Source organism: Procambarus clarkii, chromosome 70 (genome assembly GCF_040958095.1).
Source record: "Procambarus clarkii isolate CNS0578487 chromosome 70, FALCON_Pclarkii_2.0, whole genome shotgun sequence".
In the NCBI taxonomy this organism is placed as follows: domain Eukaryota; kingdom Metazoa; phylum Arthropoda; class Malacostraca; order Decapoda; family Cambaridae; genus Procambarus; species Procambarus clarkii.
Window position 1 is genome coordinate 27,620,080 of NC_091219.1, and position 17,245 is coordinate 27,637,324.

Consider the following 17,245-nt stretch of genomic DNA (forward strand, 5'->3'; position numbering starts at 1 on the left):
TCTTAGGGTACTCGTAGGAATATCATAGGATTCAAACTGGCATGCGGTCATTTGGGAAGGAGATGGAGGCCTGAGGACTCCAGTGAGCATCCGCCATCTTTTGCCCAAAACACTAAAGTTACAAACATTACTTTTGTAACTCATTTTGAATGTATGTACTTTGTACTGTACTTGAATAAACATTATCTTGTCATGAAAAAAATTCAACATGGCCATGGACAACCTCAGTTTCTGGGTTGCAGCCATGTCGAACGCATCCACATCGAGCTTCCTATCCATGGTCGACCGTTGTCGAGAAAACACTCCCTGATGTTGAAATACAGGGCATATTATTCGAAGATGACTGTGCCAGTGATATTTAAGACCCAAATCCAAAAAAAGACCTACCACAGGTGTCTGATGCTAATGATACAGACAATGAAGTGGACAATATGGAGTGTGTGCACTATACAGTACACACCTCTCGTCAGCCCAACCGCGCTGTCATAGGTAAACACCAGTGGATTTACCATCACCACCTGTGCCATCTGACATGTCTCTACAAAGTGAAAATGTAGGTGAGCCATTTTCTGGGTTCAGTGACATAGGCCCGGATACAAGAAGCGTTGCTGAACCAAGTGTAAGCGGCAATATAGGGGTTGTTACTAGGAGAGGTTTGCTACCTCAGCCAAACGGAGACCCAAGAACCAGTGTCTCATGAGGCCTGAGGACAAAGACAACAATGTGCCTTCGACATCAGGTGTTCGTGGTAGGCCTATGCAGAAGAGCCTCATCTCCTGCCATACACAGCTCTAGCACAAGATGATGTGGAGCCGTGCTGGTGTAGGCCATGGTGCTGGCGCCAAGACAACAACCACAAGTGTACTCATGTGGGAGGTGGTTTATAACAATTTCATCCCACATATACCAGAATTTGATAATGCAGACGTTTGTGTGACCCATATTTCCCTATACTGGAGACAATATGCCTGAAATAAGAATATTTTAAGGCTTATTGAACCATTCATGCAACATCCTGTTGCAGAGATGAACCGATACTCTTTGCAACTCTCAAAAATCAGAAATTTTACCTGCCTCCCAAAGATACTTTGGAGGGACACGACTACTAAAGAAATGTATGCATTTTTAGCGCTGTGTATGATGATGAAATGTGCAGGAAAACAAGTGATCCAGGATTATTGGAACAAAGAGCCTTGGCCCAACCCCCTTGTTCAGCAAGTACATGTTACATAAAAGGTTCCTACTGCTTCTCAGGTGCCTACACTTTGAGAACAATTATAACAAAGACATGATAGCCTGTGGAAGCTGCAGAAAATATTTAGTGAGGTGAGAGGAAGGTTCTGTGACTATTTGGTACTAGGACAGAATGTCATGATTAATGAATCGCTAGTTCTCTTCAATGAACAATTAGAGTTCAAGCAGCAAATCCCATTAAAGCGACACAGGTTTGGACTAAAATTTTTCATGTCGGGAGACTCTGAAACTGGAATAGAAATAGATGAGATGATATATTCTGAAATGGACATTGACATACTGTATCTGGATTGTATTTAGATCGGGTTCTGGAAGTTCTACTCCCCCAGCCCAGCCTGGGGCCAGGCTTGACTTGTGAGAACTTGATCCAACAGGCTGTTGCTTGGAGTGGCCCGCAGGCCCACATATCCACCACAGCCTCGTTGGTCTGGCACTTCCTGAAGAAAACTATCCAGTTTTCTCTTAAAGACGTCCACGTTTGTTCCAGGAATATTTCTTATGCCCGCAGGGAGAATGTTGAACAACCATGGACCTCTGATGTTTATACAGTGTTCTCTGATTGCCCCTATGGCACCTCTGCTCTTCACTGGTTCTATTCTGCATTTCCTTCCATATTGTTCACTCCAGTATGTTGTTATTTTACTGTTTACTGTGTAGATTTGGGACCTGGCCCTCCAGTAGTTTCCATGGGTATATTATTTGATACTTCTTGTCACCTTTCTATGGAGCAAATTTGGAGAGCTTTGAGACGGTCCCAATAGTTTAGGTGCTTTATCGTGTCTATGTATGCTGTGTACGTTCTCTGCATTAATTCTATTTCGGTAATCTCTCCTGCTTTGAAGGGGAGAGTGAGTCAAGCAATACTCAAGATGGAACAGCACAAGTGAGTTGAATAGTACAACCATTGTGATCGAATCCCTGGATTTGAAGGTTCTCGTAATCTATTATATAATTTTTCTGGCTGATGCTATATTTACTTGGTTATGCTCCCTAAACGTTAGGTCATCAGACATCATTATTCCCAGATCCTTTACATGCTGCTTTCCTAATATGGGCAGATTTGATTGTGTTTTTTAGCCTGTATTTTGTTTAAGGTCCTCATTTTTACTGTACCTGAGAACCTGAAATTTATCACTGTTAAACATGTTTTTTCTGCTGTCCAGTTAAAAACTTTATTAATATCTGCTTATTGTGTTTCAATGTATTGAACAGAGGTGTTTTTCCATGCTGATTTTTGTGTCACCTGCTGATGACAGGTGACAAGTGTCACCTGCTGATGACAGGTGACAAGTGTCACCTGCTTTGATGATACAAAGCTGTGACTTGTATTTTTGTCTATATCTGGTATGAGAACAAGTAAAATCAGTTGTTTAAGGACCGTGCCCTGTAGTACAGAGCTTTTAACTGCACTTGGACTATTTTATTTGGTTGATTGTTACTTTTGTGTTCTGTTTGAAAGAAAATTGAATATCCACTATCCTATTTTACCTGTTATTCTCATTGACTCCATTTTGTGTGCTATCACTCCATGGTCACATTTATCAAATGCCTTTTCCCAATCCATTATACCACATCTTCATTTTGTTTTTGTTCTCATGCCTCGGCTCAATTAGCTCAAGATCAACATGGATTCCCCGGTAGTATCGTGAAAACACTCGTGTAACCATTACTGAACGAAGGCCATATCCTGTACACAGACAATTACTGTACCAGCCCCTTGCTGACCAGCTTTCCTCCTTGAACATAACACTGGCATTAATGGCACTGTCAATCCACACAGGAGGAAAATGCCAATGTTTGGTACTGGAATTGCAGTGGGTGAATGCAAGCTTAGAAAGAGTGACAAAATGTTTTCTGTGCGTTGGAAGGGTAACGCGAGGTGAATATGTTTACAACTATTCACACAGGTGCATTGTTAGACAGTGGTAAAATGAATTTTGAAACTCGTGAAAATGTATAAACCCAATTGTGTCATAGACTACAATGTAAATATGTGCTTAGTAGATTACTGTAATGTAACTTGATGGTTGGTGCCATTGAGTGCACGAGAAAATCTGTGAAGTGGACGAAGAAATTGTTTTTTCACCTTGTGGACGTTTCAGTGTTGAGTCGTTTCAACGTGTATCCGTGAAATCTGGTAAGAAACCACCAATCCGTACATTCAGCCTGCTCTAGTGTCACAATTGCTGGTGAAATATTAGGTGGAAGGTAGTATTGTGACACTTGGGTGTACACCAACAATGCCTCACGCAGTTCCCGACAGACTTAAGTGTAAAGCTCATCTTACTGTACACAAGTTTGGTTATAGGCCAAGTACAGGAACACTTGACAAGGGTAAACATGCCTGTGTTGTTTGCAAGCACACACAACAGAGAAAGAAAGCAAAACTCTCTGTACGTGTACGGCTTCAGTGGCTATTACACACTCGTGCAGTACTCGTGTGTTTACAGTGATGTAAATAATTGAACATGTATTTTTGAAAAAATTAACAATGTTTGTGGACACAATAGTGTCCACAAGTTTCTTTGAACAGTACAGATGTTCTACTGAATGAATATTGTAAACTACTTCAATATACATAAGATAAGCCAGAAAAAATACAAAAATGCATATTAATTAGTGCAAACAAAATTAACATGAACATATTTGTGGCACCTTGCCCTTGTTGAATCTGGCACATGACCGCCTCCGGGAGTCTCTGCCATGGGTGACCACCCAGCTGTGATGTCACACCCCATTTTGTGGACACCACTCCGGCCAAAGTAAGTACTTTTTGTGCCTTTTTTCAACATGTGGTCAGGGTGAGGGTATTTAACAATTTTGGAATGAAAAAAGTTCTTCGAGTCAGATGAAGACAGAAGACAAGGAACCAACTCAAAAGGTAAAGCAACACTGCAATGTTACAAAAAAGTACTCAATTAGGGAAGGAATTTACAACTAGGCTGATGGTTGGGATAAACTTAAAGTTTGCAATAAGAAATTGTTGGAGAAAACTTATTCCTTGATAATGCTGAAGTAGCAGAGGAAGAAGAAATTGATTTTAAATGCATTCCAAATGAAATTTATCAACAACTACAAAAGGCTGGTGAGGTGGAGGTGACCGAACAATGTAGTGGAGTGGAGTGGTTAGATACTAATCCTGACGCCCCACCCATTGGTCATTTAACAGAGGAAGAGATCATGAGTAACATTAACAGTAACATGAGCAACATTAACAGTGCCAGTAACATTAAAATGTTACTGGCACTGTTGATGACAAAGAGGAAGATGAGAATGATCATGACAAAGCTACAATCCACCTCATGTGTTGATGTTCCATGTTGATAAACTCCTTGATATTGTTTCACAAACTGATAATCCAGAGCCATCAGGCATTTTAAGGATGAAAGATATTTGCCTTAAGGCAATGACAAAAGTAAGGAAGGAAAACCAAAATGAGTCAATATTTTGCTAGAAACAGTAGAAGAGAATCGACAAACACAGCAGTAGCCAGCACCAGCATAACCCTACCCAGCACAAACACAGCTGTACCCGGCACGAGCACAGCAGTCGCCAGCACCAGAACAGCGGTACCCTGTACTGCACAGCTGGAGGGGTGACAAGGAGACTTCTGACATGGATGAAAGTTTGTTTAACTGACCGAAAGATGAGGGCAAAAGTCAGAGACAATGTATATGACTGGAAGAGTGATACGAGCAGAGTACAACAAGGTTCAGTTCTTGTACCAGTAAGGTTCATCATCTACAGAAATGACCTACCATAAGGAATATAAAATTAAATAAACATGTTCGCTGATGATTTTAAACTACAGAGAAATAGAAGACCTAAATTATTGTCATGCCCTTCAAATTGATCTAGATGAAACAAGTGCTTGGAGTACCATGTGGCAAATGGAATTCAGAAGTGAATAAATACCATGTTATGGAATGGGGAATTGGAGAAAATAGACCAAACACAACTTACAAATTATGTGGAAAGGAATAAAAGAACTGACAAAGAATAATTAGGGCTGGTTTTGGATAGACTGTCACCAGAGAAACACAAAGAACATTGTGCAAGGAGCATATAATTTCCAATTTCATAATCTCTTAATTACATGGACGATGAAATATTAAAGAAACTGTTCATGACTTATGAGATCAAAATTTGAATATGCAGCAGCTGTATGGTACCCATATCTCAAGCACATCATTAAACTGGAAAAGGTATGAAAGCATACTACAAAACGGCTTCTGGAACTGAAAAACGGGAGTTACGAAGATAGCTAGAGGCATTAAATATGCCAAAGCTAGAAGATAGAAGAAAAAGAGGTGATATGATCCCCCACTTACAAAATAATAATATGAATTGACCAAATTGACGGAGGAGTTTCTGAAACCAGCAACTTCAATAACAAGAGATCACAGATTCAAGCTAGGGAAACAAAGGTGCTGAAAAAATATTAGAAAGTTTTCTTTTCCATTGTGGTAGACGAGTGGAACAAGTGAGGTGGTGGAAGCCCTAAACCGTCAATAGTTTCAAAGCGTTATTTGACAGTACTGTACTGGGAAGATTGGACACTATGAGCATAGCTTTCATCCTTACTGTAATTACACTTAGACAAATGGAATGCATTAGGAAGTGATGTGGTGGAGGATGACTCCATACACAGTTTCAAATGTAGATATGATAGAACCCAGTAGGCTCAGGAACCTATACATTAGTTGATTGACAGTTGAGAGGCGGGACCAAAGAGCCAGAGCTCAACCCCCGCAAGCACAATTAGGTAAGTGCAATTAGGCAAGTACACTGGCAATTACACTCTGGCAATTACACAGAAATCCACAATATAACAATAAGACCGATCCAAATATTGAAACTATTTATTGATAAATCATGCACCATAATCATAGCACTGTACTTTAACTAAAAGATAATTGTAATCTAACTCAATTTTGTATTACAGTACTCTTTCTTGTTGCTCTTACTTGATTGCTCACACTCACACAATTTTTATAACTGAATAACTTAGGTACTACAAACTTGCTGGTTGCATACACTACAGGAGATTACATACCCTATATGTTAACATAAGTCCAGTCTTGTTAACCATCCAGAAAGGGCAGTAGAGGCTGAGGGAGAGACTTGCCTTGGACTTGGCAACAAGCATACCAAGGTCCAAGTGAAGAGGCCCACCCATGATATCGCCCCTTGACTCAAATGTCCACACACTTAACTCCGGAGGGTTGGATTCAACAGCTTTACCACACACCCAGTCCCTGGACTGGTAATCAAGTAACTGGAAAAAAATGACATGTTAAATGACTTACTAATTGTTACAAGAAAGGTCTGAACACCAAGACATGTTAGTATTAAAAGCAACCACTACAACCACAGCTACTTGACCCCTCATATTTACTATCCCTTTCCAGATGCACATAAGGGCAGGGGACCCAGTGCCAGAATCTGGTCCCTTCACAGAGGCACAGAGCTGTGGCTCCCTGTGCCACAACCCAGGCATATAAACTTAAAAATTACAAAATATCTTTGTTTTACCATGTACATTAAAGTGATATGTTCACGAGTTTTTCAAATTCAAAGACAGCTGGTCATGCATAGTAGAATCATAGAACACATCAATAATGAAAGATTGCAATGTGGAATAGTGTTTCACCTGCAGTTCCAAGTACATGGAGCCTAGCCGAGCCTTTGTCAGCTGTAAACATGAGCCAGGCATAAGGACTCGAGAGGAGATGGTGCCAGGAGGTTCCAGCGAGATGGGTACTGGGAGAAGATTGTGCAGTACCAAGCATGGCCGCAGCTGAACCTTGTAGAGTGCACTCTTCATGGTGCGTCGACCTGTGTTATTCCATAAAATTTGCTCTACATCTCCAGTGGCCTGTTCACAATAGAAGTTGCACATTTTGAGAAAAGAATCTATAATATACAATCCAAAACATTACATTAATTACATGCTTTTTCATGAAAGAAACTAGAATCTACTAAATGACAGACAAAGTTCTGCTTGCCACCGTGCCATTTCACCAGTGTGTATTGTTGTCAACATTCACTTCATACTTGTCTATCGAACTCACAAATAAAATTGTGTTGCTTTTTCTTGGTTGACATTCACCTATTGAATAACCTTTAACAAACTGAAATTTCTCTATGTGCCTTTATTGTGCCACAGACTCCAGTGTTATGTTCATGCAGAAACATACAGTAGTTAGCAAAGGGATTGGTATAATTATTGTAAGTATACAAAATGTGCCTCTTATTTAACAGTGGTTCCATGAGCATCTATAAAACACTGCCCCGAAAACCTGTAAGGAACGTGACTGGGTATGTCTGTGTTTGTACTGGAATTTAATATATCTATCATTCCAGTTTCACAATCACAGAGCACAAAGCATTTACGTCCAAATCCATGCTACTGTATTTCAAATGGGATATACTGCTGAAAGAAAGATGTCCCTTGAAAAGAACAAGTGATTCATTAATCACTACATTCTGACTTGGTACAAAGAAATATCTGAACTTTCCTCTCGGATCACTGACTATGTTCTTTACTTCCCCCAGTCAATCATTTACTCAACTCGAGAAGTAGACGAAACTTGTTATGAGACATATATCTCCCGAAAACTAGTGTTACAACAAATGCTTTCTTTGTTCCAATAATCCTGTATGCATATTTTACTGAATGTTTCATCATACAGAGAACAAGAAATACGTGTCTCGGGCACAGCGGTGTCTTTCTAACATAGAAAATGTGAAGATGGCAACAAGTCGTCTGTAATAAGTTTCTCTTAATGGCTTCATCAATGAGATGTTTCACGAAAGGTTCATCAAAATATGCCATAAAATACTCACTTTCAATCATATTATTACCAGCATAAGGGAAAATGTCTAACACCTAAATTCGTATCATCAATGCAGGTATTTCTGGCACAAAATTGTTACAATCTTCCCAGAAGATTGTAACAATTCCCACCAGTGCTGCTTGTGGTGACTCCAATACCACACCCAACACCACAGGTACTAACACCCCAGCTCCACCTTATGAAGAAAGTTCGTTGGCTGGGAGTTGAAGCTCTCCTGTATAGCATAGGGCAACTACAAACCGTCGAACCTGAGGCCACTCTTGCCTCAAGTTCTCTATGGCTCATCACAGCCCATCACTCTGCAGGGTGAGCTGCTGACATTGCAAACCTCTGACTAGCAACACGATGAGGGCCGCTACTACAAGCATCATCTAAGCTACTACAAATCAGAATCAATGTCACTGAATCTGGAAAATGAGTCGTCTTCCATATATCCATGGCATGGAGAAACAGCAGGTGACACAACTAGTAATAAACAGACTTGCAGTGGTGATGACCTAGGATGTGGGGGCAGGGGTGTAATCGTCACACTACACATGCTCACTGTATCATTACCACCTATGTCCGTATCACTGATATCCGACAACTGTATTAGGGTGTTATTGGGTCTTTGATTGTCATCATTATTATCAACATTATTCATACAATACCTGGTTGATACCTGGTTGATGGGGTTCTGGGAGTTCTTCTACTCCCCAAGCCCGGCCCGAGGCCAGGCTCGACTTGTGAGAGTTTGGTCCACCAGGCTGTTGCTTGGAGCGGCCCGCAGGGCCACGTACCCACCACAGCCCGGCTGATCCGGAACTTCTCTTAGAAAACCGTCCAGTTTTCTCTTGAAGATGTCCACGGTTGTTCCGGCAATATTTCTTATGCTCGCTGGGAGGACGTTGAACAACCGCGGACCCCTGATGTTTATACAGTGCTCTCTGATTGTGCCTATGGCACCTCTGCTCTTCACTGGTTCAATCTTGCATTTTCTTCCATATCGTTCACTCCAGTACGTTGTTATTTTACTGTGTAGATTTGGGACCTGACCCTCCAGTATTTTCCATGTGTATATTATTTGGTATCTCTCTCGTCTCCTTTCTAGAGAGTACATTTGGAGAGCTTTGAGACGATCCCAATAATTTAGGTGTTTTATCTCGTCTATGCGTGCCGTATATGTTCTCTGTATTCCCTCTATTTCAGCAATCTCTCCTGCTCTGAAGGGGGAAGTGAGTACTGAGCAGTACTCGAGACGGGACAGCACAAGTGACTTGAAGAGTACAACCATTGTGATGGGATCCATGGATTTGAAAGTTCTCGTAATCCATCCGATCATTTTTCTGGCTGACGCGATATTTGCTGGGTTATGCTCCCTAAACGTTAGATCGTCGGACATCATTATTCCCAAATCCTTGACATGCTGTTTTTCTACTATGGGAAGATTCGATTGTGTTTTGTACCCTGTATTATGTTTCAGATCCTCATTTTTGCCGTACCTGAGTACCTGAAATTTATCACTGTTAAACATCATGTTATTTTCTGCTGCCCAATCAAAAACTTTGTTGACATCTGCTTGTAGTTTTTCAATGTCTTCAGCAGAGGTAATTTTCATGCTGATTTTTGTGTCATCTGCAAAGGACGACACGAAGCTGTGGCGTCCTTGCTTGACATATTTCTTGACATTTCTTGACATTTCTTGACATTACAATACTTGACATATTTCATCCTGTGTGAATGATTTTTGTACCAAGTAACCAGAGTGTGACTGAGCTAGATGCCCACTCATCAACTATGGTTGCTCACTACAAACCGAGCCTACCGTGACCATTAAGCATGCCAGGAATTTAACAGACGATCACTGAAGGCCTGAGGCGCCCATTTCCTACCCAGGTTATCACGTGCGAGTTTTGAATTGTAGGCTATACCTAAAAAAATATTTTCTTGGTGAGCACACCCCCTGTCAACGGAGATCTTGGCGAGTACAGTACAGGGGCTAAAACCAAATCCAGTGAGAAGATCAGAGGAATATATTCACTATTCACAGCAATACTGTAGTAACAAAATTATACAAAACCATTTAACCCTTACTTACTGATATCAGGAATGGTGTAGCATGCACTTCATGGACATCTCTGGGTAGACATTGGAGTTCCTGGACATGCCCAGGCACATTTTGAAGTCCACGCCAAACAAATGGTACAATACACACCGAATGCCTGCAAATTACTCCATTATAATGCCTTTAAGTATAGATTCAATAATGCATCATTGTATGAAAGTTAGTAAAGATGTTCATGAGCCAATTATGACAAACAATACTTCATTTAAATTGTAGGCCAAGATAAAACAATAGCACAGAGTCATTTATTTCACAACAGTCAGACAACTATAGATAATTTAACATTACAGTATATGGTTCCTGAAGAATGTTTTGAAACATTACCAGGGTCTCTGTTTTCAAACCTGAGACTTGCACGTGCTCTAATGGCCATCAAAGTCCCAATTTTTAAAACTGGATCTGCTATACAAACCAGCTCTGTTGTCCTCCCTGTATCACATTCTTAAGTACTGTATATTTTTTTTAATCAAATTATTTTTTATACAGTGCTACTTTTACATGCTCCACAGTTAGTTGAATGTGAGATGCTACCACAATGTCTGTAAGGCAGGACATGCAATGTGCATGACTCAAGTTGTCCCTGTCAGCAGTGTTCACGTATCCAGTGTGGTCCCAGTATTGTCCCTACCAGTGTAGTCACAGTATTGTCCACCACTGACAGTGTAGTCCTGGTGTATTATCCCCCCATGTGGTCCCAGTGTGGTCCCCCAGTGTATAGTGTAGTCCCCTAGTATTGTTAAAGTATGGTACCCCAGTATAGTTACAGTGTAGTCCCCCAATATAGTTAGTGTAGTTCCACAGTTTTTTTTTTTTAAATTAGATGAAGACTGTCCAGGATAAGATGAGCCCAGTACTTGACATTTAGGGGCCTATCTGACCTGGAATAGACCCTATGCCATACAACTACCAGATTTTTATGAAGGAAATTATTAATAACAGATTAGAACAAAAAGACTACATGTACTGGTGATGCCCCAGTATCAGAGGTAGTGATGACCCTTTACAATTGAAAGACAGCTAAAACTAATCAGCCATTCTGGGAAGAAACACCGAAACATCATATGTTCAGTATATAGAGCGTGCCATATGGCTACAAACTCTCGAACTCTACTGTGTGCTTGATGAAGGAGAGACCAACAACCATGGCCAGCTTGGTGAGCTCAGGTCACAAAGCCCTAGTCAAGAGACGAGGCATCCCTGAATACGTCGAGAGAGTTTTAGTAGATGTGAGGGTTTTAGATGATGCCAGGGAACTGAACCCAAAGAGAAAGTCGGCATCACAGCAGCCGGCACAGGGCTAACGAGGCCGGCAACCAACGATCATGGAAGTGGCAAAGGGGGCTGCCCTAGAAATACCAGAACAGCAGCCGCAGCCAAACCTTGCCCAGAGAAAACACAAGGCAAGCAAAATTCAGGCTCCCCCACAACTGCTCGAGCAACCTCTTCGTCATATACCTGGAGCATACCAGGTACACGGGGCTGTTTTAATACCGATAGATGGTGGTGCTGCAGCCGGATCAAGGCCACCAGAGGTGGGCAAAGCAATGCTGACAGTCCCACATGAGGCCTAACCAAGTACGAACCTGTGATGGGACCAACTGGGACTTCTGTCAGTTCATCTGGAACCTGAACCTGGCAAGCTGGGAAAGGCCCTAATATCTAGCTAACAGACATGTCGACTGACTGGAAACCTAGGTTTCCAGTTTTGCATCTGAAATTCTCAGAAATGACACTTGAATTATATTTTATTGCTCAAAAAATTCTGTGATAATTTTTCCATAAAACTAACCCTTTAACAGAAAAGAAGAGTTCAGCAGTGGGAGTGTGTACAGCATGAAGTGGGAGCATGGCACACTCGTCCTGTTCCAGTGATAACACAAACTCCACTTCATTTCCTCTGTCCGTCATGTAGTAGACATCGACTGTCACATCCAAGTAGTTGGTCACCTGATAAACAAAATTTTCTAAAATTATTCTCTCATGATAATTTTTTTTTACTTAAAAGGGACCATAAGCTATAAAGCTGAATACAACAATTTTGCTTTGCATACACAAGCATGGAGACAAGCAATGAGAAGAATCAGATATAAGCCCATCCCTTATGTCTTGATAATAAATTGCTTAAAAATACCTATCATTCATACTAATATCTATTTTATACAATAAATAATACTACTACAAGTATACAAGTACTTGTAATTATAAAAGAACACTGCAGTAAGCCTACTGGAACATGCAAAGCAGGTATAACACCCAATTGTTCTCATTCATCATTTTTAAAACCTATTTCATTACACATTTCTGAGCAAACCATAAATCACCAAAAGACCATACTTGTAACCAGCTATCTCCTTCTCCCATGAGGAGGAGGAGGAGGAGGAGGAGGAGGAGGAGGAGGAGGAGGAGAGCATGAAGCTTCCCAATCTCCCAACCATGACAACCAGCATGTTTTTGTTGAGACAGCCAACAAAACCAGGCAGTTGCCAGAAGCACACATCCTAGGGCAGGGCTAGTGAAAACATGTAAGCCTCAAACTGCACAAAGGAAGCATAGGCTCAACTGCCTCCACTGCAGGCATGGAAAAGGCAAACCCTCAGAAATGACATGACCTCCAAGGAAGAACCAATAGCATCCGTAGGCCTTGCAAACAAAAACCAGATGGGCCAGGAAACTAATAATAGTGGGTTAAATGTAGAATAAGGTGGAAACATCAACTGTCTCAACCTTGAATAGAAGTACTGTAACACAATGGGGGGCCAAAATTGGGGCATTCACATCAACACAGTCGCAAATACGTACTGTATACGAGAAAACGGTTCCCTTAAAGTGGCTGCCGCCTGACAAGTCATCCCAATAATGGGAGGTTAGCTAATAGAGAACCAACGAGGACGCACGTCACCGATTCCAAGGATGAAGGTGGCATGGAGGAGGAAGAAGGGGTGATGATCAGTATATAACAAAACCGAGGTACAGCATTCAAACTCGCACCCAGCGAGAGCAGGCTCGTTGGAAATCTCCAATCCAAACCACGCCAGTGTTCACAGGCAGTTTGCCAGACCCCTGAAGTAAAAATCAAGTAGGGACACCAGGCATTAGGGCAGCTTGCCGATAGACAAATGCCAAAACCAGTCTATGAGACAAAGGCAGCTAATAAGGACTAGGTGGCATGCTGTAATTATGTATACGTGCAGCCCAGGCACAACCCCATACCAGGAAAACCCCAACCACCATCATCCTTGAAGCCTCACAAAGAAATCAATGAACTAGAGCAGTTAGACAAAAAAAAAAATGCAAAGCAAGCTGATTATATGCAAGTTTGTGAACAAAATGTAGAACATTGGTGGAAAGAAACATTCTCCCCAAAACTACACAAATAATAACTAAATGCATTCTTTTGCACACAAACAGTACATGACCTAACACACACACATTCTCTAGAATAACATGCAAGTAACAACCAAGTACATACCTGCACACAAGAACTGAGCGTGATGATCTTGCAACCATTCTCTACAGATATGTTGGCGACCAGACCCAACTTATCCCCACTCTCGTGATCAACTTCAAAATAGCGTTTATCAGCTCGGGCAACAGGAATCAAACACTTGCAGTTTAAACTTGGAATCTGAAAAATTTAAAACACATTAAGTGTCAACACAATTAAATGCATTATTACTGATCTTTAAATATATATCTTCTCATCCATCTATAACAATCTAACCTCAACCTAAAATGTTACTGCACTCTGACTGAGGTACACAAAATATGGACTGCTGCAGCCATTTAACAGTTCACATGTTGTACTACTGACATTATAAACAATCATAACAATAGCCTATCCTAATCTATCCTAGTTCAAATGTAAGTACAGTACAATAATCCTAGGCTAAATACATAATATACATGTAATATTACAAGTTTATGATAGGTTAGGTCAGGCCTCGGATAGCTTATATTAGGTGTAGAATAAGTTAGACTGCCTTCCATTTTATTTCTTTGTTAGTTTACAAAATTTCTGTATTTACAATTTCAATAGCAGAGAATGTGGATTGTTATATGGTGTAAACAATCCATACAACAGCTGACTAGCCTATCAGGTATTGCATGTACTATCATTTTGGAGGATGGGTTGCTATACGGGTTATAGTAAAATACAGTATATGATTTTATGAATAGTAAGAACACCTAATAATTGTTTATGTACATAGATAGTGCAGCTTGTCAGAAAAAGTTAATTGCTGCTTTTATTACCATAGTCTTAAGTAAGGAATGGCAACTATAGTATCGTATAATGGCTCATCTTACCTATTTATCCTGCACCACAAGAACCTGTAACCATTCAGACTGCCTCTGATAATGTTAACAAGGGTTAATAAAATGCATGTCTTAGCATCAGGCCAAATAAAATTTAAAAATGAACTTTGGTAAGTCAATTTTTCAACTTCCTTCTCAAGTGAAGAAAAACATAAGAAAAGTTTAGAAGATTCAGAACCACCACCAGCAAATAAATTAAATATACAAAGCTCATTAATTACCAGGAACTAACTGTTATTCATGTTAACATATCCACCTTAATTGAAATCTAGTCATACACTGAACAAAAGAATGTATGCTGCCTTGGGGTCAGTGATGAACACTAGTGTTGCTGCCACCTCATGGTGTTTGATGGGGGAATTGAACATGCAGTCCAACCAGTTGCTAATGAGCACCATCATTGGTGGTCACTTGTGATAACCAGGGTACAGCACCGCTTTGAAATTTAATGAACTGTCTTTGAGGGATCATTCCCATCAGGGCTGAATATTCTCTAGTGACTTTCAAGCCTTTATATGACCTGCACAGATATATGATAATTTCCTGTAGTCCTGTGCTGTCATCTAGCTTGACTGTGAATGTCCCTATACAAGGACACAGAAGACAGTTACTTCTGGGAGTAACTAAATGTGATTAATCTGAAATCTCGGCATACACCCCTTCTTGAGGTTATCTTGAAATGATTTCGGGGCTTAGCATCCCCACGGCCCGGTCCTCGACCAGGCCTCATTTTTGTTACACGCTCCCCCAGGAAGCAGCCCGCAGCAGCTGTCTAACTCCCAGGTACCTATTTACTGATAGGTAACAGGGGTATCAGTGTGAAAGAAACATTTTGCTCATTTGCCTCCGCCTCCACCGGGATCGAACCCAGAACCTCAGGACTATGAATCCGAAGGGCTGTCCACCCAGCTGTCAGGCGCTCCTACAGCTGCCACATGCTCCCTCAAAATTTTATTTTCTACTTTTGCTTTCCATCATTTTCATACTTTTCACTTGTATGCAAATGCACTTAATAATCACTTTTTAGTCCATATTACCTTAATGAGAATGTTTCGATCCTGAATTGTCTGGCACTCTGCCACAAGTGATGCCACTCTCTTGTGTTTAGGTGTCAAAGGCTTTACATCAAAAAGATCCACTTCAGCCCCAGATTCAACTGTTACTTGCTCTACTTCATCTCCACCTGCTGCTGCAACCTGAAAATGTAACAGTTTGTTTAACTGGAGCCAGATAATGGAGGTTAAAATAGGTAACAACAGATAAATATAAACAACTACACAAACATTTAGTAACAAGTGCCATTCATTACAAATAGGGGAGAGAGAACCTTTTATGGTAATCAGATAAAGAGACGTAATATATGGTGGATCAATGGAAGACAGCTCCTATTTATACCTAATACCACAAACTCATATAGAGGAACCTCAGTACTGGTACTAGAACGGCTTCCAACTTGAACAATTCAGCACTCAAATGCTGTGTTCATGCTCGGTAGTTGATCAAGTACATCTTTCCTCAATCTCTGACGGCTTTGATTACATTTATTAAACAGTTTACAAGCATGGAAACGTTCCAATCAACTCTTCTCATTGTTATAAACAGCCTCCTGGTGCTTCGGAGCTCATTAACATGTTTAATAATTGTAAACAAAGCCGCCAAAGATCGAGAAAAGATGTACAGGTTTGTAAGTACTTGCATAACTGCTTTGTGAATCTGGCCTCTGATGGAAAAACTGGCCCAGAGTCATATTGAAACGAAAATTATGGAGAACAATGTTGGTGGAATTAAGCATAAACATGAACTGTATATTAAATAAAACAAAGTAATAGCCTTGTATGAACAATATTTCAAGAGAAACAAACACCACTTAGTTAAACCAGGAAGTACCACAGGAGTCCCAGCAGAGGCCATCTTACCCAAGATACACCAGTTGAGCAAGATAGGTAGGCTGCAAACTGGGACTCCCAATGACCTAGGTTGCTTTGTATTCCCTCACTGTCCAGTTTTCTTTCTTTCAAGAGGTAGCTTTTTTTTCTCCCTAACCTTTCTGATGTATTGCAATGTATACAAGCCAAAACCATTTTGATACTCCTGCTACATATACACAAGCAAAAACAATCATCATTTTACTTACCTGAAAACCTGATTGCATGATGGCTGCAATGATGTGCACCCCGGTGCGGTTAATGATGCGATATGGTGCACAGGGGCTCTTGGTTCCAGTCACAGTTCTTTTGTATGCTTCGGAGAAAGCTTCAGAGAGAGATTTTAAGACTTCCATGAAAGTTTTGGTCACTGTCAGCTCTAGTGGATCCTGCAATTTAATGTTTTAATGAATTTAAAGAAACAAAACCATAATGCTTATTAGGCAAACAAATTTTCTAGCTATATGCTTAGTACAGCGTTGAACTCCACAATCTGTATTACAAAAAAAATAATTATTTAAATTCTTTTAACCCCTTACACAGCGGCTACTGAGAAATGATCGTACCCCGCATATGCACAAAAAATAAAAAAATCCAAACAAATAATATTTCATTATAGAATTATTAATTTATATGCAAAATGTAAGAAAAATGTGAAAATAAGTGAATATTTATCAGTTTCACTGGATAGAGGCACTCTGCAAGGCAGCACCTGGCACTTGTCAACGCCTGGTGCTCGACTATGCTGACGCTTCATGTTTTGCCCTCCGATGTTTCACTGTTTTATA

At 40.5% G+C, this 17,245-nt stretch overlaps 1 protein-coding gene across 1 annotated transcript in view; it reads right to left on the minus strand.

The window, feature by feature from the left end:
• The window catches only part of LOC123775366 (vacuolar protein sorting 13C), a 115,501-nt gene that overhangs the window by 37,862 nt on the left and 60,394 nt on the right, over nucleotides 1–17,245 (minus strand). Inside the window, 7 exon segments of the mRNA XM_045770512.2 lie at nucleotides 6,311–6,532; nucleotides 6,908–7,132; nucleotides 10,192–10,315; nucleotides 12,008–12,165; nucleotides 13,688–13,843; nucleotides 15,570–15,728; nucleotides 16,667–16,846. Coding sequence (XP_045626468.2) covers nucleotides 6,311–6,532; nucleotides 6,908–7,132; nucleotides 10,192–10,315; nucleotides 12,008–12,165; nucleotides 13,688–13,843; nucleotides 15,570–15,728; nucleotides 16,667–16,846 — 1,224 coding nt within the window.